The following is a 22,267-nucleotide window of genomic DNA, read 5'->3' on the forward strand; positions in this document are numbered from 1 at the left end:
AAAACAGCTGTTCCTTTAGCAAGGCAGGAGGAATGTGAATGTGTCTCAGTGCTTTATTTTTTTCTTAACCATTAGGGTGTAGGGAAAGCTAGTCTATCTTGCATTTACAAAGAGTGAAATCTGTGATTTAATAGGGAAGAATTCCATCTACCTACCATTAATTCATGAACTGTAAAGGCTGGGAAAAATAAAAGGTAAGGCAAAATTTAAAAACAAACAAAAGGAAACATTATAAATGCCTCTTCTTTATTTCTGGCAGCAAAAGAGATAATGATAAATACACATACAGTTTTCTGTTTCAAAGTCTGATTGGGACAGAATTCTCACTGCCATATTTATCATAGAGAAAACCCTGTATTTACAAGAACAATTGAAATGCTGGATACAGAAGGATTTCTGAACACCTTTAGGAACAGTCTTTTCTCACCAGCTGGAATTGCTGGTCACCTTCAGGGAATAATGCAGCAAATAATATTGCCTGAACAAAGAGAATTTGTCTGTCAAAAGGCTTTTCCTTCCACAGTCATCAAGACTGCAGGGCATATTTTTAATATTAGTGCTCAGTCCACTCTGTGCTTGCAGTAGACAGTTCTTCATACGTTTTGTACTGAACTAGAAAACAACTATGCAAAAAGAATCTGACTGTGACATATTGCATGTTCAATCTCTGGCAAAGAAGCTAGAACACTCTTACTACGCATTCAGAGAGCTGGTGTGGAGGACTAAGTTTTTTGTGTACCTGTGGAGTGTGAAAACTTTAGAGGACATGATGGAGGAAGAAATATTTGTTAGACAGATATTAATCCTAGCTGTATTCCTATTTGTGATGAAAACATGGTTTTGAACATATTTTATCAAGTCTTCTGCTGAAAGCTACTCCAGCTCATGCCAGAAGAGGGGGGTCTTCTCTTTCCCCGCAACTACATGGGCGTAATAACTGTTTGTCTTGGGCAGGACTACCCTTGTTTTCAGTTTGTTCAGACTGAACCTTTTTCTTAAAAAAGGACTTAGCATTCCAGATGCGACTTATAAATAAAAGCACCTTCACTAAGTCCATGTGTTTATACATGTGTACAGTGTGCTTTTTCATAACAACCTTTAAAAGCCAGTACCAGCCTCAAATTCCTTACAAACTACCCTGTATTAGACCTGATGTTCTGATTACAAGGTGGAGGCAAGAGGAACTGGGGAAATAAGAAATGAAGGACATGTTTTGATAGTGAGATAACAGGGATACTCATAGTTTCTTAAGGCTATCTCATTAGATTTTATATTTAATTCTGATTTTTTTAATGTTGCATAACTAACACCACCCGTGCTATAGTCCTCTTAAAAATATGCCGTGTGGCAGTGCTGATGAATGCCTGACTCTTTTTCGGTCTGGACTTCAGGGGGAAATAGGTTTTTGGGAAGCATTTTTGAATGAAAAGGAAGATGCACGACTTGTATTTTTTTATTACAGTAGCATGGAAAGGTATCTAGAGATGCAACAAAAATGAGTGATAGAATGAATGGAAAGCAGGAATATAGAGTGTACTTAATGCAGCACTATTTATAATAATCCTAAAAAGAAGGAAAAGAGATATCTAATGTGTCTTATTTTAAGAGCTATTCAAGTACTATTGCAGAGGTTCAAAAAACAGAGGGATGTAATCAGATCACCTCATGAGGACAATGCCATTAGCAGTTTTGTTGTGAAATAACTGGTCTGAATTTCCAGGTTCGGCTCTGATCCGTGCCCTGAGTAGAGCATGATAACACAATCATAAGTGTGGCAGCTTCTTCTATAGACAGGTATAAGAATTGGTTAGCCATCTCAGCCATTTCATTATTCAAGTAAATCCCCAAACTCTAGGAGTTTAAAAATGTACAACAATCATCTTTATAAAACTTGCTATAGCCTGGAAGTAACTAGCTGGGTTAGCTCTCAGAATGGTAAACTGCCACCACCATTGCTAATACAGGAGGTCCTTGGAGACATAATTAAAAGTCTAGGGAGGAAACTGTCACACTGTTGGAAAGAAAGAAAAAAGAAAGCCCACCAGGGGACAGAGATCAAATAAAACAAAACAATATTTTACTCTGATCCATTAAAAATAACAATTAACAGAAAAATAACTCTGATACAGTTAACTTGTCTATGCAATACACATAGCACTTGAATAACACCTTTTAGATAGGTCTGCCAAGACATTTCACAGATATTAATGGCAGAGCTCCGTTAATCAGCTTAAGCCAAAGGGAACCAGCGAAGTTTGAGCTCTGATCTAAAACCTGAAGTATGTGATACATCTTGTCCCTCCATAGACAACACTCGGTTCCATCTTTGAGGAGTGCAGCAGCTGAAAGAGAGAGATATAAAAAAGCTTCAAATAAATTTCAGTTGTCAGGCCATAGGTCACCAGTGTAAGACCTCAGGAGGTGAACTGCAGGCACACAGTTGGACAACAGACCCAGAAAGTGGATGTTCTGTGTTGCACTATTGTTTTGCAAGTCAAAATGTATTCTTGCAAGAACAGTAAAACTGAATATGTTGCCCATGCAACTATTATGCAATGTTATGTGAGACCAAAGCACTAGTAAGAATGCTGATTTTAGCATTTTGCACAAGCTGGAGCTTATATAGGGGTATATCCGACGGCTGTGCAAATCATACCTATACAGCACCTAAAGCATACAACACTCTCTCAGCTTAACAGCAGACAGTTCAGGCTACAGACTCTGACCATTTATAAGCCTCAAAGAAAGGATATTACTGTCTATGTGTCCCTAATTGAAGCAAGAAGTATCTAATCCTAAATAGCTAACTAAAATATTTCTAAAGGAGCAAGTCAAAGGAAACCCACAAGCTCTTCACATGAGGTCAGAAAGTGACACTTATATTTCTTCTATTTTTGGTACAGAAGGGGTAAAAACTATTGCATAATATCAATCAAGTGAGGAATGAATACTAAAGTAGATTTAAAAAGACATCTAATTCATCTAATTTCAAACATTTTAAAAAACAGAACTAGAAACAAATGCCAGGGATGTGTCAGATAGGAAGGAAAAAAATGTGGCATCATTGACAACTTGTGTGGCAGCATAGAAACATGAACATAATGACATATGGGGGAGATCTCAGGAAAGACTGTACACAAATCCTTTGGCAGCAATCTATCAAGACAAGATTAAAAAATTAGATAAAAGCTAATGTTTTGATATAGAAAGAGTATACAGATAGATAATAAATTTCATTTACTTTGCTTAGTGAAATAATGCACTTAAAACTCCCACAGGCAGCTCATTGGAAAAAACTTGCCTAACATTTCATGCTCAGGGGAATAAAGATCAGACTGAAGCTAAGGAAGAGAGAATTCCACAGAATTGTCATATGTTGTTAACCTCTGTGAAAATAAATAATCCTTAAAATGTTTGTTATTTACCAAATAATGTTTCTATAAGTAAATTACTATAATTCACTAGGAAAAGCATGTGATATTAAAGAAAATATAAAGCACCTGAAAGGGTCTGCTGGGGAAATTCTGATCCCAGCAGCTTCTTCAGGATCAGAATTTCTCCCACTGAGAAAATTAAATGAGGTGATGGCACCATAGAGAAAGTGAACTGAAACAAGTGAGTTAGAAAAACCCCAACTAAACAGATATAACTAGTATGGGAAATAAATATTCCTCCCACAAGCCTGCCACATATGCTGGCAAAAACTGACAAGACAAAATGATTCGTGATCGTGATTGAATTACATTAGGGTAAGCAATGCTGCAAGTATTGTTATTCATTAGAATCCATTATTAATCAGAATTTCTTTAATACAGTGTGACATTTCACTTTTGCCTTTTAAGCTATGGTAAAAGAAAATAAAATCACACATCCAGAAGTTTCCTTTAGAAGAAGCTAAAATATTTATCGGAAACTTTTATCTTTATAGTCCTTCAGTCAAGCTACGGAGAATAGAGAACAGATGACGACACCCTTTTCTGAATGTCACTATCAACATGGAATAAGTTTTAGAAATTGATTCACTCTAAAGCACCTGTGTCAGCATCCAAGGAAGTTACCAGTTTTGGCAGGGAAACTGAAAGGAACAAGAATTTTGTTTTAATTGAGTAAATTCTCTGGTTCATTTACTAGTGAGAAAAAAAGAAGGGGACGTTAAGAACAGGAATATCCAGAACTACGTAGTGCTTGATAAAGGAAGAAGTATGGGGAACCTAATGTTCAGTATAAAAAATGACGTATCTTTTTTGAAATTAATTTAGCATAAATTAGATGGGTACAGAATAAGAAATGCTTCAAAAATCACAATGTTGGTATTGCTTTAAAACATCCTCCATAGCGATTCAATAGATAGAAATATGTTGGTTTTTTTCATTTCTTTGATCTACAAAATCTAAGTTTTTAAAAGCTCAGCCTTCTACAATATGCATAGTATTTGGATTTTTTTAGGCTTAATACAGCTACAGTCATATAGACTTATTAAAATAGGTTTTCCAAATTTAGATCATACATTCCCAGCCAGCACTTTCTCCACAGCATTCGTTTAGTCGAGCAATCTGAAAATAACAATAATTCGGTCCCTTTTAGCTCTACAGTTGCATTATATGATTTATGAAGCACTATAGAGAAACATTCCATTTTAAATGCATGTGAATGTCAAGTTGAAATCTTAAGTTTTAGAAACACCAACAACCACATTGCATTGCTTTTTCTTTAAAACACCTAAACCTGGCAGCCAAACTACCAGACATTATCCAGTGTACCAGAGAGATTGAAATACGCAGGAAACTGGAAACCTAAAGGAAAGATATTCTGAACTTTAAACCTAATCCGTAGACTTCAAACTTTTTTGATAGTGCACCCCTATATAATTTATAAATTATACACGTGTTCTACTATACTATTATGTACATTATAAAATATTTTAAAAATGGAAATTACAAAAGGATGAGATAAATTAAATACTTTAATTTTATTAATTTATTTATTAATGCTACAAAAAATATTTTCTTCCTGCACCCCAGTGGATTATCTTGTGCACACCCCACTTTGGAGACCACTGGACTAGAGCACTGAGGAATGACAGAAGTTTTGTATAGGACTGGTTGCTTTCACCTCATCTGAATGGAGCCTACAATGAGTTACACTTCCATTCTCAGCAATGTCTTCTCCCCTATTTTTTTTCCCCACTCTTAACTCTCTAGCAGTTTATAGAGCTGTTACAGACTGCATCTATTGCCTCTGCAACCACTCATACTGTCCCCAGTGTTGGTAATTAGCAATCATAGTCTTAATTAGCCTGACCCACCTGGCTATTTTGCTACTAATAGATCAATTAATTCAATTCACATGGAGGAACTTCTGTGTAGTACCATCGCTTAATCACTACTGGTCATCCTTGTATATGACTGTTTTACACGCTAGAGAAACTTAGTATCCAGGCTGAATTTGTATTCTCCACTGATATGCAGTCTGTCAAGCAAGTACGGAGTGTGGTTAGTATTTTTAATGTATGTAGGGATTTGGCAAAAGCCTCAGCAGAGCGCAAAGGAGAAACTTGGGATGTAAGCTATAAACACTTTGGCACACTGAACTGGATGATCTTTACTTCTCCCTGAATGGTATGGATACTGCTCTTTGGGGGTCTCAGTTTACTCACCTCCCTCAGGAGCCTCTGTTACTACTCCATTTGTTAGTTTTTGATGTGAGAAATGGAAGCTTCTAAAAGCAGGGTAACTTTGTCATTGGGACCTCTGAGGAGCCTTTTTTTTTTCCCCTGTAGAAGTATCTACTCCCTTGGGGGCTATTAAGCTATGCGATCTTGTATTCATATCCAAAGATGTCCCCTTCCCATCTTCCATTCTTGCCACTGGAAAGAGATTGTCTGGCTCTCTCTCTTTATTCCCCTTTCCTAGCCAGTATCAAGAGGAACCAAAAAAAAATCACAGGAACAAGAGACATTTTACTGTCTGGCATTTTCTTCTTAAGCACAAGTATATATTTTTGCAGTTGCCCCCACGTCAATGGTGCAGACTTCTGCCAAACATAGTTTTTCTGTCATCACCATTGTTTTCCTTGTCTTCTCCTCCCACATAAGGTGACTGAATATCACTTTGCCCCCATAAAAGCTCAGTGAGATTCTCACTAAACTCACTTTTCCTCACCAAAAGTGAAGAATCTGCTCTTCTATACTGACATACTTTAACTTCTGGAGTCAAAAATGAGTGCAATATTGCTGAAAAGTGTGGAAAGACATGCTGGATACAGCAACTATGGAGTAGCTGAACTGTTGGCCACTGCAACAGATGTTCAGTGAGAACATCTTTCACCACCCCCTGAAAACCTTGAACAAATACCTGAGAAAACCCCTTGTTTCCATTTTCTTACCACTTATTCTGACTACAGACTACTCAATCTGTAGTTGTACAAGGAAAACAGTATTTTCAGGGCAGGGGAAAAAAGGGGAGTAAAGGATTAAGCAGGAGGTCAGAGATTTATCAAGACTAGGCCTTTCAGACCAAGGACTTAGGAATCTACTTCCTGAAGAGTAGAATCAGCACTGTCTTGAGTAGTAAAAGCCTGATACTTTATGTCCTTGCAGCTTTGTCTTGTGTAATGTTGCATTGACATTTGACAGGTTTCTAATAAGTAAATAATCTATTAAATTAGCATAATATTTTCCAATCTGAGAAGAGGTGGGAAGACCTGTCATAAAATAAGGAGTATTTTCAACGCATGCCCTACATAGGCAGGCAAAAGAATACAGAACAAATCCCATGGGCTTTTATACCTAGCATCTAGGGTTCCCTCTGAAGCTGAATCCTCTCTGGCTCTCAGTTTATTTCTGCAGGCCTGAGCTTGTTCTGCCATGGTGCCCTGTGCATTACTGGTGTTTGTGGCACCTCTTTGGTCTCTTGATGCTATTTTCCGCTCTGATATTTAGTGAGTACACAAAGTCTGTGAACACAGCTTCTTTGAATAACAGGCTAAAAGTTTCTAGGCTTTCTAACAGGCTAAATGTTTCTCCATGTGTGTTTTCCTAAATATTTGTTTTCTATAATCAGTGACCCTACAACTGACCCTAACATGATCTTTTTTCTGCCGGTATTAGTCTCTCACAGCAGTTAACTAAATGCCTCTTGGTGTCTTCTCTGTGACTCCTGCCCATCCTTGCCATGTGACAATATTTGCCATCTTCCTGATGTGCCACTTTTCTCTTCTTTGTCCCCTTTGAGATTTGTCACTTTATTTGCTTCAGCTTTCCTCGATTCTATCAATACTTCTCTTTCTAAACACTTGTAATCTGTTGCCCTGCAGATTTTCCCCTCCCTGAGGCTGAACGCCTTTATATCCAAATTTTTCCCCCACCGTGGTGAATTGGTACTGTCCACTACATAGTCGGTGTCTTCTCAGAGTACTGTGTGAATGATTTGCTTTCATAAAGGAAGGAAGGAAGTCTTGTAATGATGCAGGAGTTTTATTACAAAACTTGCAGTTGCTGCGAAGTGTTGATTCCTTTTCATTGCTGGTCATATTCTGAAGTAATTTAAAGTAAATAGACCTAAAGTAGACAGCAAATTGACCAATAGCCTTTTTTGCTTCCAAATGTTAGAAAGGCATGCAATTTGCTAGTTGCATTTGAATGTTTTTAGGAGCATTCTTTCAAGGAAGGAAGAAAAGCATCCACACAGAAATGAAAAACCATCTTAGATACCATGATGATTACCATAGTGTTTTATTTTACTACATGATACAACTCATAGTGTTGTGCATGCTAGTACTCCAAAGTAAAATAATTTGATTGCTTTTTACTAGTAGCTATGTTGTATTTTGTACAATTTTTGATAGTGTTAAAATCTTAAGGGAAATACTTCTTCAACATACAGAACTAAATGAGAACGAAATTTAAAAGCATCAGAGATTGGCTTGGAAGCAAATGGAAGAAAGGTGTTTGAGGGCAGGCAAATGAGATTACAGTGGAAAATGAGAAATACTGTAAAAAAACTCTCTAAAAGATTTGGAAGACAGTTGAGTACCTGCCTCAAATCAGGAAAGAAAACGTGTAAATTGCATTGTGGAAAAGGATTAATTTACTATACTAGGAATAGAGTTACGAGATACTACTTTTTACTTGCAAAAATGACATAAAAAGTGAAAGGTAGGAATAAATGACAGGGAGTATGTATCCCTCTCTGTTGTCCATTCCTGTTTATTTCCTACGCAAGCTCTTATACTTCTTTATCTGTTCTACATGTTCAGTTTTTTTTCCTTCATATAACAGGGGACTTCACAAATATTATTAGGTTGCCTTGCATCATAATCTCCATTTGCCTGCCTCTGCTACAAGCAATTAAATGGATTCTGTACACTGAGTTTTTTCGTTAGTCTTCTCACAATTGTATATCAGCAGTGTCTCAGCAATGTCATTTTTATCTATCATCTATTGTGCCCTCTCAGCCTCTGCTTAGCAGCAGAAGAGTGTAAACTGTAGTATTCTGGAATAGTTCTACAACTATATAAAAATTTGCCCTGCCATATGTTTACACTAGATGCAACAAAGTCAGGAAATGCACCTTGTATTTGGAGCAGAAATTGTATTTGGAGCAGAAATTGTAAGATTTGCACAGAGTTCCACAGTCCCAGGAAAGCTTGATCTCCTGTACAGATGAAAAATTTTTCTTTTTGTCAAAAGCTGCACTATTCCAGTGGAGTATATTTAATGACCACTGTCTTCATCTCATAGCTTTAGTTGAGTGTACATCTCTCTACTCCTTTAAGTTGGAAACTTCTTATAACACCTATTGTACGCAGGAGGAACTGAACGACAAAGAGCCTGTCTTTTTTTACAAAAAGAGTAAGAAGGAAAAGAAAATTGAATGCAGTTTTCCTGAGAATCCCTGGGGTGCCCCATAAGACATTCCTCCTCTAGAGTAACTGCTTGTAGTATTTGCAGATTTGGTATGTACCTCTAGTTGTGAATAGCATCTTTGTTAATATGTAAAAATAAGTGCAATTCTGAAAAGTACTTTTGTTGATACAAAGAATTTATAATATGTTAAGATGACAGCAACTTTGATCCAGAAGACATGCTTGCTACTACTAAAAGGCACTCCAAAGTAAGAAGTATATTTACTAATGTTACATATGTTATATAAATTCTTTTATGTGGAAAATGAGTGCAGTAATTTATATATTTCCATGTCAATTTTGTTTCATTGAAATACTCCATCTTGTTCCTTATTTTTAATTCATGGAAGAAATTGTATCTCAGGATGGAAGGGGAGAAAGTGAAAGATAAGTGGCTTGAGGGTTAAGAAAGAAGTTGTACTGCATGTTACTAGTCTTTGGAGATTATACCATCTAACGTGGAGAGTAGAGGAAGAAGTGGAGAGAGTTTAAGAATATAGCTGTCTACGGTGACTGGAGAAGCAGAAGCCAATGACAACATGAGAAAATGGCAGAACTAGAACAAGGAGAAGAAGCATTTAGTTAAATAAGTCACTTGGAAGCATTAGATCGGTATTGAAAGCAAAATAAATTGGGACGAATATTCTGAGTACTCACAGAAGAAATCCTGCAGTAGGATGAAACTAAGTGCCTGTGTCAGATAGGCTGTCTAGAACTGCAGCTGTCAGTGTTACTAAGTATTGAGGATTGAATGATTGGTGTCAACAGCTGTTCTTTAAACTATTTGCTTATAATTAAACATCAGTATACTTTTTATATGTGGATGATCTGTTAAGGGTATGTAGACTGCATTATTAGACAATATCAACATAAACTTCCCTGAAGTGTTTGAAAAGTAGTTAATGGCTTCCTGAGATGGACTACTAGTTCCTTCTAAGAGAACTGAAAGCAGTTACTTTCGTTCACTTCATGCATTCAACAGAATTTTGAATATGATCTACTTCCACTTATTTGCCCTTCTATCAATGTTAATGAGGGAAAGCAAAGAGATAATTTAATATACCACAAAAAATATGATAATAAAAATATGTAGAGTCTGAAATTTCTTTTAAAGCAAAGAACAGGACTTAGCCCGAATTTGATCATGGTCCCTTACACTAAAAGAGCCCTATGTTTGTGCAAATTGAAGTAAATAAAACTATTTGTCTTAAATAGTAATAATAAACAACAATGTTGTTTTCAATCTTACTGTTTATCTCAAATACACCACACTGCCTAAACAGCGGACAGAATCAGATAACAAATGGGCATTCTCCACCCTTGCTGGACACCTGTTTTTTTAAGCACACACCCAAGCTTTTACCCAAAAGTGGGAAAAAAAGAAAAGAAAGTCATAACCTAGGGTGTCCAAAATAAACTATTCAGGGTCAGTAATAGCAGCTGTCTCTTTAATCATAACTATTTTCCTTCCTAGATCTCAGCATGGAAACCTGACTGCCAGTAGAACTGATTTTAATGACAAATGATTGAAGGAAGTTCACAAGACACATGAACATCAACACTAATTACCAAGAGTGGATGAAGTATTCCCTGTTAAATGGTGCCCGACTTCTGCATTAAAACATAGGGTGAAATTATTTAATACTCTTGACCTACCTATCAGATTTAGTTCACAGATCCAAACTGTCCTTTGTGTGGAGTTTGTTTGTGTTTTCTGCATGGCTTGAAAGCTCTTATTCTTGAGGCTCTGTACTAATAAAAAATACTGTAACAATTCTAAATGCTGAACAATTTTTGAAAGTCAAATTCAGATGCCTAATCCTGTCTGCATGAGACAAATTAATTTCTTCTATTATACCTGTAAGCATTGCAAGTGCTTTGTATCTTTGGGCAGCCTTTATCTGAAAACTGTCTAATTCTGCTGTTTGACTTTATTCTTGTTGCTTACATAAACACATTTCTGCAAACAAATACTTTTCTACGCTGAATAGACAGTCCTATAAATTTCACAAATTTCTAATTTTGGCTGTGATATGAGATGCATTTAGTGAATATCACACTGGAGAGGTCTCTTATTTCATACTGTAATCACAACTAGTATCTGAAAAGATTTACAAGAAGACAAAACAATCATCCTTCCCTCAGTCCAAAAATTATTGCTTCCTGAGAATACAGTGATTTAAGAAATCACCAGTCTGCATATGACTTAAGTATCACATGTTAGTTCTGGGCCAGCCAAATATCTTTACTGTGGTTAGTGGTCTGCAAGACAGTTGAAAAGATTTCAATTCGATTCCCTGCTTTTGCATAGTTGACCAAACAGACTGCTATGTTCCTGCCGATATAACATCTTTCATCCAAGAATCTCTGAAGACACACAGCAGGAAAATGCTGAACTGTTGCTGTTCTTAGGGCGATTTTACAAAGAAGGGGGCTGTGCATGAAATACCAAGAAATTTGAAATACGTTTTGCAAGCTGAGAATAAGTCATTATGGGAGATATAGCTTTTACTGATGTTAAGTGCTTTTACTAATGCTAAGTGAATGTACAGCTCTATGTCAAGCCAACCAGAGCTTAGCAGCCTCAAAAATTGTTATCTTGGGTAGGTCTTAGAAGGTGGTTTTCAGAGAAGAAAGCACAAGTCTTCACTGGTTTGTCAATGTAACACCACTGTGCTCTATTGGCAAGGCTGTAGTTAAACCTGAATGGATAAGCTTTTCAGGATACAAGCTAATTCTGCACAGAGCTACAAGGCTATCTACAATGGGTTTTGGGAATCACATGAAAGCATTTATTAGCTTGGTTTCTGCCCTAGTTGATAACATGTGTACTGTTTTTGTAACTGAGCTGGCAATCTTTGGATCAGCAGAGTCACAGCTACTTGGCTCAGCTGTGTCTTGAAACACATGGCATGGCTTATTGGTACAGAGGAATTTTGACAATGATAAGGTTGATCATAATTTTAGTAATAACTTTGGTGGCCGAGTAAAGCCTATTTTATATGTTTAAAAACTACAGACAGCAATTAGCTAGAAGAAGTTACAAAAACTCTGAAGACAAGGTTTAAACTGGTCTTGATCAACTGAAAGTGGAAAAGAAGGGATTGTTTAAATGTAACTGGTAAAGAACAACACAGAATAAGGTAAAAATCAAATGAAAAAAGAAAAGGACTAGCATTTTGAATGTTGTGGATCACAGTAATACAGATGGGGAGATCAAGTTAGAGTGGAACATAAACTGACTAGATCAGTATGATATTAAAAGGCAAATCCCATTTTGAGTTGTATTACCAAGAACTTTGTATATAAAATACACAAGGTAATTACTCTGTTGTCTATGGATCATGTGAGGCTTCAGATAGAGAACTATTTGCAAATCAGCCCAGTGAACTTGCTGACATTTATGGTAAGTTGAGTAGTACTCAGGGAAAAGCAACAAGAGGGCTAATAATTTTCAGAAATACAACCTGTGAGGAATGCTTGAAGGAAAAGACATTGTTTGGTCTATGGGGGAGGTGGAAGTCTGAAAAAGAACATGCTAAAGGTCTTCCAGTGTTCAAAAGTCTGCTGTGAAGTCTGCCTAGGATAGGACAAGAAGGCTTCAGTTTATTTACAGTTTATTCAATCTAACAGTTTCAAATAAACAGTTCAGTTTATTTAATCTAACATTAAAGGTAGTGAAGTACTGGAGTAGGCCACTTCTGGAGGGTATAATGGTATTTTCTACAAAATTCTGGACCAACATCTCTTAGAGGTGTTCTACACATACTAATTGTGTCTCAAAAGAGATAAGAAGTCCTGCGATTTCATCCAGATCCAAAACTCTGCAATTCCATAAATTCAAGGTGACATACAGACTGCACATATCCAGTTTAAAATGAAGTAACATATGTCTGTTTGTCATATATAGTGGTGATGCTGAATGGTTTGTGCCTCCTGCTCACCACCACAATACCTGCTTTTCATCTAAAAGGCACAATACCAGTAACCTGTTGCTACTTTATATTGACTGATTTATTTTTCCTGGTACCAGTGATTAAATTTAGAACGCAAATTATTGGCCTAGCCTTTATAATAATACCATAAAGTGCTTTAAAGGCTGGAGGTGAGTAAAATTGTTTCGAATAAGGCAAACAGAGAGTGAAGTAGTATAAGAGCTAGAAGTAGCCCATTATGTATTTGTTTTGATGCCTCTCTGTTACAAAATAAGCTAGTTGCACTCCCGATGAATAGCATTTTCCTACGGAGCTTGGTAGCACTGGTATGCTTCTACAACAGATTTCCTGAATAAATGCCTCCTAAAACTATACGGGGAGGACCAGATTTCTTTCCTCTGCATAAATGTGGCACTCCAATTAAAGAGCATCCTTCCTTTCATATATAGGGTTTATTTTAGCTCCCATTTTTAAGTCATGATTTCAATTCTATCAACTTATCTTACAAAGCACTAAGCAATGTGTGTGTGTGTGTGGTCTGTAAAGGAATAAGAACACAAAGAAGCTGAAGAAGTTACAAGGAAGTACTTTTTGTCTTTTAAGAGAAATATGTGAAATGAGTTAGAAGAATGCAGACAGTAACTATCCAGCTTCCTTTTAAAAATGTGACTTGGACTGTATTTCAACCATTCTTTAAACTTTCAGGGGAAAAAAAAAAAAAAGAAGAAAACATATTGAAACCCTAACCTATCCTATATTATTAAAGACTGAAACAGGAAATAGCAATAATGTTATGGGAGGCACTAACAATAAAGCTTGGATTCATGTACTTTCCACACCACCAAAACCCACAAGACTGTAGCTGCTTGGCATATGTGTCTGAAGATTCAGCTAATTCAGTGATTATTCAGTTATAGACTATGGAGTAGTAAATCTGATATTTTACGTTCAAATATTTTATTTGCTAGTCATGTCACCGAACTGAAGATGCCAAATAACTGCTGCTGAGATCTTGATTTTGTAACAGTTGTCATAGTTCTTATCTCACAGCTTGTGGCATTTCTTCTTTAGACTTAATATATTTAGTTTGGTATCAGTGCAATACCCATTAATTGGCAGTAGCAGGTCAGGCAGAAGAGACTTGACCTCATCACAGTGATCTGTGGAACAATGTTGCCACCCCGGACTGGGACAGGTTTTAAAGCTTTTTTTCAGACCAAGACTGGGGGCAGGGGTTGTTATTACATGGGTTCTATTTTGTTGCAGCAACTATTACAGTTGTTTTGATGATTCTAAGTACTAAATAATTTAAAATTATGGTGTCTAGATCACAAAAGCAATTGGACTGCTACCAACGTTTTTTACTTATATGTATCAAACAAGTAAGTTTTTGCTTGTGCACAGTGTATTTGTTTGCAGAAGTCATAGGGCAGAGGATACATGCATATGCAAGCTTTTCAGATGCACCAAGAAATCAGAAATAGAGGGTCAAATTAAAATGCTCACCATATACAGCATAATTTTACAAAGGGCATCTCAGTTGCCACAGACTCAGTGCCATGTTCTAAGAACAGCCAGGCTTTCTGGGAGAGTATTTCACACAGAGTTTCTTGCAGTCTTTCAAATGGTAACTACCTTTGTCTCTTCTTTAGAGCCCTTGCCCTGTCCTCCTCACATCTAGCTCTCCTCTGAGACAGGTATTCAGTGACAGTACTGGCAGGGTGGAGTACAGAAAGCCTTTCTAAGCATATTTGTTAGTTAACTTTCATAGTAGAAAGTCACTTTTTTCTATCCTTGAAACCAAATATACTGAAAGACCCTCCTGCCCTGCATAATTGAAACTCATGAACTAGAAGAGTTACGAATGCTGAAAGATCTACATTTGAATTTTGAATTGACCCTAAAACATTTCGAGGTTTTAAAAAGAACCATTTAGCCAACATTTTGCTATTTCCCTTATTCTCTTTGCCCATCCATACACACATGGAATAAATTCCTTCCATTCATTTCATATATATATACACACACACACAGGTGGGGCCAATTTAGTATTTTTAATTCAGAAAATACAACTAGGACATCCACAAACTTGGAGAGATTGGTCCAAGGTCCAAGACCAACCCTTTGGATGTGAAATCAAACTAACTGAAAGTAGAGCAGCCAAAGGAGGGAAAGGAAATTCAGAGTTCTATCTGCATAGCCCTGTCAATTCCAAACAGTATTTGGCTTATGATTCAGTGGTAGAAGTGCATAGAGGAGAAAGTACTTTGAAAAGGAAAGTAGTTTTTGGACACAAAAATTTTCATTTCCTACTTTCTCCAGGTTCCTCAGATTTTAAGCAATGCCTGTAGCAAAGCAAAGTCTACACCTTCTTTTGCAACTATACCTGGCCACAATGTGCAAAAGAAAAAAAGTCTAATAGATATGCTCAACAAAGTATTCGTACTAAAGAGCAGCGAGAGTACCCAGCATTCTAACTAGATCTTGGGACATGCAGCTTAGAACCAAGCTCAAGTTCAAACAAGACTGATTAAGTACCTACAGTCAGAGTAGCTGAATCCTCTGCTAAGAGAGGTCAAAATCTAGAAGCTGGTCTTTGGAAAGAAGGCAAGGATCAAGCTGCCAATTCTTCTGCCTTCTTTTCTTTCTCTTGCAATGAAGATCAAATTGTATTTTAATATTTGAAGCAATTATAAAAGAATTAAAACAAGAATAAAGAAGTTATGATGCATGAGGTATCATTATGCCACATTATTTAAAGCCTGCTTTAATGTTCTGTACTGCATTCAGCTTAGGTTGCCACATCCATTTTAAGTCTCCATTTAAGCAAGGTGTAAATAGCAGAAAAATTGTTCTGCTAAAAGTAGGGAAATCTTAGCAGTAATCCTTCAAGACTGGACATGACAGATTTTGCGACTTGCCCTGCAATATTACATTTGACATTTTTGTTGCTTTTAAGATACTGAGTTACCAATCACTATTAGCTTTTATTTGTTAAAACTCATTTATGAAAGCAAGCTAAGTGCACAAATGCTCATTGTAAGGGACCAGGATAAAAGAAGTAAAATCCCATCAACAATTAAAGTTCAAGACTAAAGCAGTTAAACTGGATAAGAAAAAAGAGAGACTTTCCCATTATGCTTACAACTAACTCTCCAAGGCAATCACTTTTGACTGGAGTAATATAAGGAAAACAAATGGTAACACACTAAGAGAACTGAAAAACATTGAGATTCACTTGGGAAAAATACCCTCAAGTGTTATATGAGATAAGCTGAGACATATTCCAGAATGCATGTAGAACACTACGTGTGGTCTCTGACTAGCAAATTACTAAGCTACAGAAAACAATTTTGATGGACAGAGATTGGAAGTGACAAGAGAGAAAAAAGAAATTTCAATCTAGAGAGCTCTTAAATGTAAACGTGCGCATTCTTATTGGAGAAAGGATGACCACAGAACTAGCAAATAGATCCAAAATACATATTTTTACTTTCTTTACTACTTTAAGCAAGTTGCTGAAACTTATTGCATCTTATTCTCTTCATCTCTAAAGTAGGTTGAACAGCTTTGTTTCTTCTCTCATGTTTAAAACCTTCTAATGTCCCTTACAAAAGCTGTTGTAGAACTACAAAGTAACATCTATATCTATTGCTTTCAATATATATTCTTTCAGCTGAGCTCATAAAGTACTGGAAGCACATTTGTCTTTAAGACCATCTGCTAATGCATTTGGGAAAGTTTAGGATAAATCAAACTGTGTGGTAGCAACCTCTAAAAGAGAGTTAGAAAAGATCAGGATACGATACAAAAAGAGAAAAGATGGATAAGCTGCAGACAACCTTTTTTCGTCTCCAAAAAACACCATTACGACTGGGAGGATCTAGCAATACTTAAGTGGTGGAAAGACTTCAAATCACCTTCAGTATTTTAGTGCAAGAGGCAAAGGAAACATAATTAGCTGCTCTTAAATTCACTTCCTGAATGACAGAAATGCTTTTTGACTCAGAACACTAAAGTATCTATACTATTATTTGACATACTTTTGTGAACTTTACAGTGAATTTTGTCAGTTGGTTAACAGGGGTTAGAAAGTTCTATGTTCAGAAGTTAAGAAACGTTATCACTGCGACTGTCTACACAACATTAATTCAGCCCTTTCATGTAATGAGTACACGGTGTCTGAAATGATGAGTTCATGTACTGTTTTCTTCCTGCAAGATCTGTCTGTATCAAGTACACAGAACGGCTGATGTTCTCTAAATGAAAATGAATGTCTGTATAATAAATGAAGCTTCTTTCTTAAGACTCCTGCTTAATCTACTGCTGAAATTTTAAGGTGTGTGATGAATGAGACAGGAAGAGAAAGACAGACCTACAGTGAAAGCAGATGAAGCAGTTAAATCCCAACCTGAAGAATTTGATTCTACCCTGTCCCTGAGCTCCTGTGTAATCATGGGCAAGTCATTTTAAACTGTATGTTTACAGCTGGCCACTAGTTTTTCACTTCTTGGCTCAGGTCCCTGTGGTCCATAGCTAAGTTAAGGTGAACTCGTTCAGAAGTAATATCCTTCATACTCTGCCTACATCAGGTCAAATTTCAAACTCTTGCTCTAAAATACTGGGAAATTATAGTTTGTCAGGGAAAGCATTAGATCCTTTTTTATAATAAATGCACAGATAGTCTCTCCTAGTCAGATTCTTGAAAACGGCTGAAGTTCTCTTGAAATGTCAGAATCTGACAGATCAACTAGTTAAAACTCAAATAAAAACGTTTTAAAAGAGGAAAAAAAGAAAAAAAAAAAAGAAAAAAGGGAAAAGAGAAAACTCTAATAGGAAATAGGAGCGTACCTTTTGTGTAAGTCACGCTATAAGCCATGATACCTACTGCAGAGTAATACTCAGCATAGGAACTTAATGTAAATGTTCAGTATACATATGGATGCTACAGACATGTTTCTGAATAAAACAAATAACCAGATTAAGACTTCATAATGGTATTGGTCTAAATTGTTGATGGTTATTTTTATGCTGAATTGGATTATTTTCCTCTTTACTAGTTGTGGACTAGAGCAAATAGGTTTTATATTCAGGACTGGGCATAATTTTGCTGTTGGAGATTCTTTCTACTGGTAAACTGTTTTTTCTTTTACATTTCAATTATATTATTCTCTATAAGTGTTCTTTCTCACCTTGTCACCCATCAAATATGGAGGATTTCAGTTTGATATGTTGCTATAGCCCCTTACAGGCTACTGGTGCTTTATGCATTGCCTCTGATCTGTTGGTTGGGCACATCCTCTGGACTGCACCTCCAGGTTTGCAAAATGGACAGAAGATTCAAGTGAATCATAAATTCCTTCAGTGAGAAGGAAGATCAAGACGGCAGAGAAATACCACACTCTGGAGACATCACAATTTAGATGACTTATACTTCCATTCCTCTCAAGCTGCAGCTCCTACTCAGGCTCTATCTCAAACTTGCAACATCTCAGTGCTCCAATCTGGAAAATCAAGATAAAAGTGAAGAAAAATATTTTTCTAACTAACTTTGTTCATCCTAATTAATCTCAGACCAATCAGTACTACTAATTCTTTATGGTGGTTATAAATGGTTTTGAAGGAAAGCTACAGTGTATAGGATATATACATACATATCTATTTGTATATATATAATATGATATATTGCTGTATAGGATAGATGTTCCTGTTGATGAGGCTGAAATTGTTAGAGATGCTGCTTTCTTCACTAACAAATATCATTCGTCGAGCAAGGAAAAATTTAGGCTTTGCTGCTACTTTCTGAAACCTTACATACAATCTCCAAAATTTAAGATAATTACACACTTTCAAAAGTCATAAGACAGTCCTGTGACACAGGCTGAGTCTATACACTGTCTTCTGAGGTGTTCATTGAACTACAAGTAAAGATATGTTGTAATTTCCTGCAATATCTATGATGTGTGCTGATGTGACAGTCACCACAGGAATACAAAGAAACGAAAATCGCTGTGCAAGTGGATGGTATAGTATTTTAACAAGGGCCCTATCTTCTTCTGATTACCTCAGAATATACCACATAGCAGGCAAATTTGAAAGCAAGAACTGAATTAAAATTTAAAATACTATTGTGTATGTGACTGAAAGTGTGATTCTGAAAGATGCAAAATTTCTGCAAAGCTTGGAGTTTGTTCAGTCTGAAGTCTAATGATGACGTATATTCAAATGTCACCAGCTAGCTATTTTGCTGCTGATCCTTTGAGCAGAAATGTCTTATTCCACAATGTTTATCCTGTAATCCCATACTGTCAACCCAAGAATCAGAACTCCCAATAGCTAACTTGCCTCCAGCTATTTTACCTCCTCAGCAGCTTTCAAGAGGCTGTAATATACTGTCAATACAAAAGCCACTGGCTTATTGACAGGTGGAAGAAAAAAAAAAGGGGGGGGAGGTTTAAAAAAGCTGAATGAAATAACAAGCAAGATAACAAAGGAATGACTTCAGAAGGCATTATTAGTTTTCATATAAAATTACTTAAAATCTTTGAAAATAAAGTAACTGGAAGCTATTAATGATTGTGTTACACTTAATAGGTTCTTTGTTTGAAATGACAGATCAGAGCTCAGATAAATTTTTTTAGTGTGTCATACAGGTTATTATCACTGTAATCTACTGGTTTAGTGAATATAAGAATATCTCATTCAAATGGCTAGCACCAGCTAAAAAAATCTTGCTTTTCTTAAGTAGTAAGGAAAGCTGGTTTTAAATGTAGTTGAATGGCTGTCTACCTACTATATGCCTTTTCTTTCACAAAGCTGTAACTGTTTATAGCCTTTGATTCACTTCTGTGAAACTGCATAGTAAAGATCAGCCTTGTAATGGGCATGGCATATCTTTATTCTAGCAGGTGACCATACTTTTTGCGAGCTATGGTTACAGCACTTTATTTCTGATCTGCATCAAGCTCGCTTGGACCCTCCCTCCTTCATGTAAGGAGACACGCATGTGAACTTGTCAAGGCTTTAACCACTAGGGGGCTGTGTGAACACAATTTTTTGGCAACTTCTTGGCCCTTCGCTGGTTCAAAAGGGCAAATGCGTTTTTACGTACGATAAAATGTGACTCTGAAATAATTAACTAGGTTTTGCTTATCTCTCCCCTTTGACAGAAAACGCATCAAATCATGGCTTAATTAGTTCTGTGAATTTTTTAGAATGACCATAAATTACTCAAAATCTTTGTTGGTCATGGTACTTGTGTAAAAAAATGCAAAATCCTAAAAAATGCAAAATCCTTTTGAATCATTGTCTGAGCCTGAAACATGCTCTCTACAGCTCAAGGATCGAAACTAATCCTGATGAAGTGTGAACACTGCAAACCCGGTCCATAACCTGATACGTATTATGCCTAATGAAGGTATCCGACGAATACCCAGAAAACAGAATGAAATTTACGCAGAAACACAGATAATGTTGAGATATATCCCATCAGTTTTTGTGAAAATCTGGTTTTGATACTAATATAGATCATCTATCCTTCCTTCTTCCATCAGGCATAGGAAATGCACAAATAACAAAGACGGCAAAACCTGGTAAAAAGCCTGGAAACTTGGTAAGTCACAGGGACGTGCCGTTCATTACATTCAGAGTTTGCTGTGGTTTTAGTCCATAGCAGATACAGGAAAAATCAGAAGTGCCAAGCAGCTACCTATTTCATATACGTGACCCGTCTCGTCTCGATTCTTCTAAGTGCCTGCTGGGTCATCAACGTGTCCAGTCACAGCAAAAGGGAGCAGGAGGCGAAATGTCCCTGGTATCCGTATTTCACGTCACCTGAAAAGTTCTCCTAATGTTCACTTTTTAACGCTCCTGTCCTCATCTGGTATTTACACAGAGCCTGAGGAAGGGACCCAATTTTGATAGCACTAGTGACCCTCAGCGCCTTCACAGGCAGGACACGAGGGATGGCCAGACAGGCTCGGCTATCAGTACCTGTAGGTAAAGCACGGTAGCCTTCTGTTACCTTCCCTTTGTCAAGCAACCCATGCGACGCATCAGGTATCTGCCACCCCCTCAACGCCGTGAGCGGAGGACGTGCGGGAGAACGCTTTAAATCGGCTACAGACGGGGGTAAGGAACGATTTCGCAGGGGAAGGCGCCAAGCGGGGACTGACGGTCCCCCGGCCCTTCTCCCGCCGAGGCGCTGGCCGGGCGGCAAGGTCGGCGGCGCGAAACGCCAGCTAACGGCAACGCGTCGCAACGCCTCCCCGCCCCGTCCGGCCGCCGGCGCAGCCCCGAGGCGGGCGGTTCGTGTGCGGCCGCGGAACGGCCCTCCCCGCCTCCCCCCGCGCGCTCCCTCAGGGCGCGCGCGGCGGCCGTTGTGTGCCTGCGCGCCCAGGGCCGCAGCGCCTGCGTTTCCCCGCCGTCGCCGGGGCAGGGTTTCGCTCGGTTTGGCTCCGTGTCACACACAGATGTGACTCGTGTCTGTTCCCTGCAAACGTACAACCGTGACGGCTCACCTCCTCCCGCCTCCCTTCCCCCCCTCCCAACAAAAAAAAAAAAAAAAACAAACCCACCCTTTTACAAAAATTTCTTCAGATCCCACACCGAGCAGCAGCCGCCGCAGCAGAACCCCGGGAGCTGATGGAGCAATGGGTGGGAAGCGGGAAACCGGCACCACAAGCGAAAACTTTCCCTCTGCCTAACTTTTCGCTTCCCTTCTAACGCTCTCCCCTCTCCCCCTCCGGCTCCTTACCCCCTCCTGGGCTACGCTTCATTTTCCGCCGTGTCTCTCCCCTCTCTCTGCCCTCCCTCCACCTTTCTCCTTGCCGCCTTCCCTCTCGCTCGCTCCAGCGGCGCCTGGAGCTGATAAGGAAGAGGAGAAGCAGCGGGAGAGCCTGCAGCCGCTGCGAGGAGGAACCGGGCGGAGGAGCGGGAAGGGGGAAGAGGGAAGAGGGAGGCAGAGAGGGGCGCCCAGCCCCGCGCCGCGCCGCCGGCCGCACTCACCACAAAGTTGGCGGCGGCCGCTGGGCGTTTTTGACAGCTGGGCGCGGGCGGCCTCTGCCGCAGCCCCCGTCTGGCACAGAAAGTTGGGGGGGGGGGGGAGGACGAGGCAGAGGGGGTACTTTTTCGCCCCCCCCCCGACTTACTCTTTCCCCTTCCCTCTGCCTCTCTTTCTGCCGCCCTTGTCCGAGAGCCTGGGGTTACGAGGAAGCAAAGCTGCCCTCTCAGACCCGCTCGCAGCCTCCCCCCGCCGCCTCCCCTTCCCCTTCCCCAGCCAAACAACCCAACAACAACAAACCAACCTGTGGAGGCTCTGACCCGAACCTGGGTCCCTCCTCCCATCGCTTCCAGCTCTCCGCTGAAAGCTCTTTCTCTTTCTTTCCCTCTGCTGCTCGGGCTGAACTTTGGGGGCTGAAGTTTTGGAA

At 38.5% G+C, this 22,267-nt stretch overlaps 1 protein-coding gene and 1 long non-coding RNA gene across 5 annotated transcripts in view; one reads left to right on the top strand and one right to left on the bottom strand.

Annotated features, from left to right (window-relative positions):
• Nucleotides 1-363: 363 nt before the first annotated feature.
• On the bottom strand, nucleotides 364-21,835 carry LOC148050583 (uncharacterized). Its single transcript, XR_015700998.1, has 3 exons — nucleotides 21,416-21,835; nucleotides 18,032-18,343; nucleotides 364-2,342 (listed from the first exon to the last, which is right to left on the bottom strand). It is a non-coding gene; the product is annotated as an uncharacterized LOC148050583 (long non-coding RNA).
• Nucleotides 21,450-22,267, top strand: part of BNC2 (basonuclin zinc finger protein 2) — a 337,157-nt gene continuing 336,339 nt past the window's right edge. For all 4 annotated transcript variants that reach the window (XM_087741951.1, XM_087741956.1, XM_087741961.1 and 1 more), the window contains exon 1: nucleotides 21,450-21,494. In XM_087741951.1, coding sequence (XP_087598077.1) covers nucleotides 21,483-21,494 — 12 coding nt within the window. In that variant the 5' untranslated portion in view covers nucleotides 21,450-21,482. The remainder of the gene's footprint in view (nucleotides 21,495-22,267) is intronic.

Source organism: Nipponia nippon, unplaced genomic scaffold (assembly GCF_047370975.1).
Source record: "Nipponia nippon isolate SJK-2023a ecotype South Korea unplaced genomic scaffold, ASM4737097v1 scaffold_8, whole genome shotgun sequence".
NCBI classification, from domain to species: domain Eukaryota; kingdom Metazoa; phylum Chordata; class Aves; order Pelecaniformes; family Threskiornithidae; genus Nipponia; species Nipponia nippon.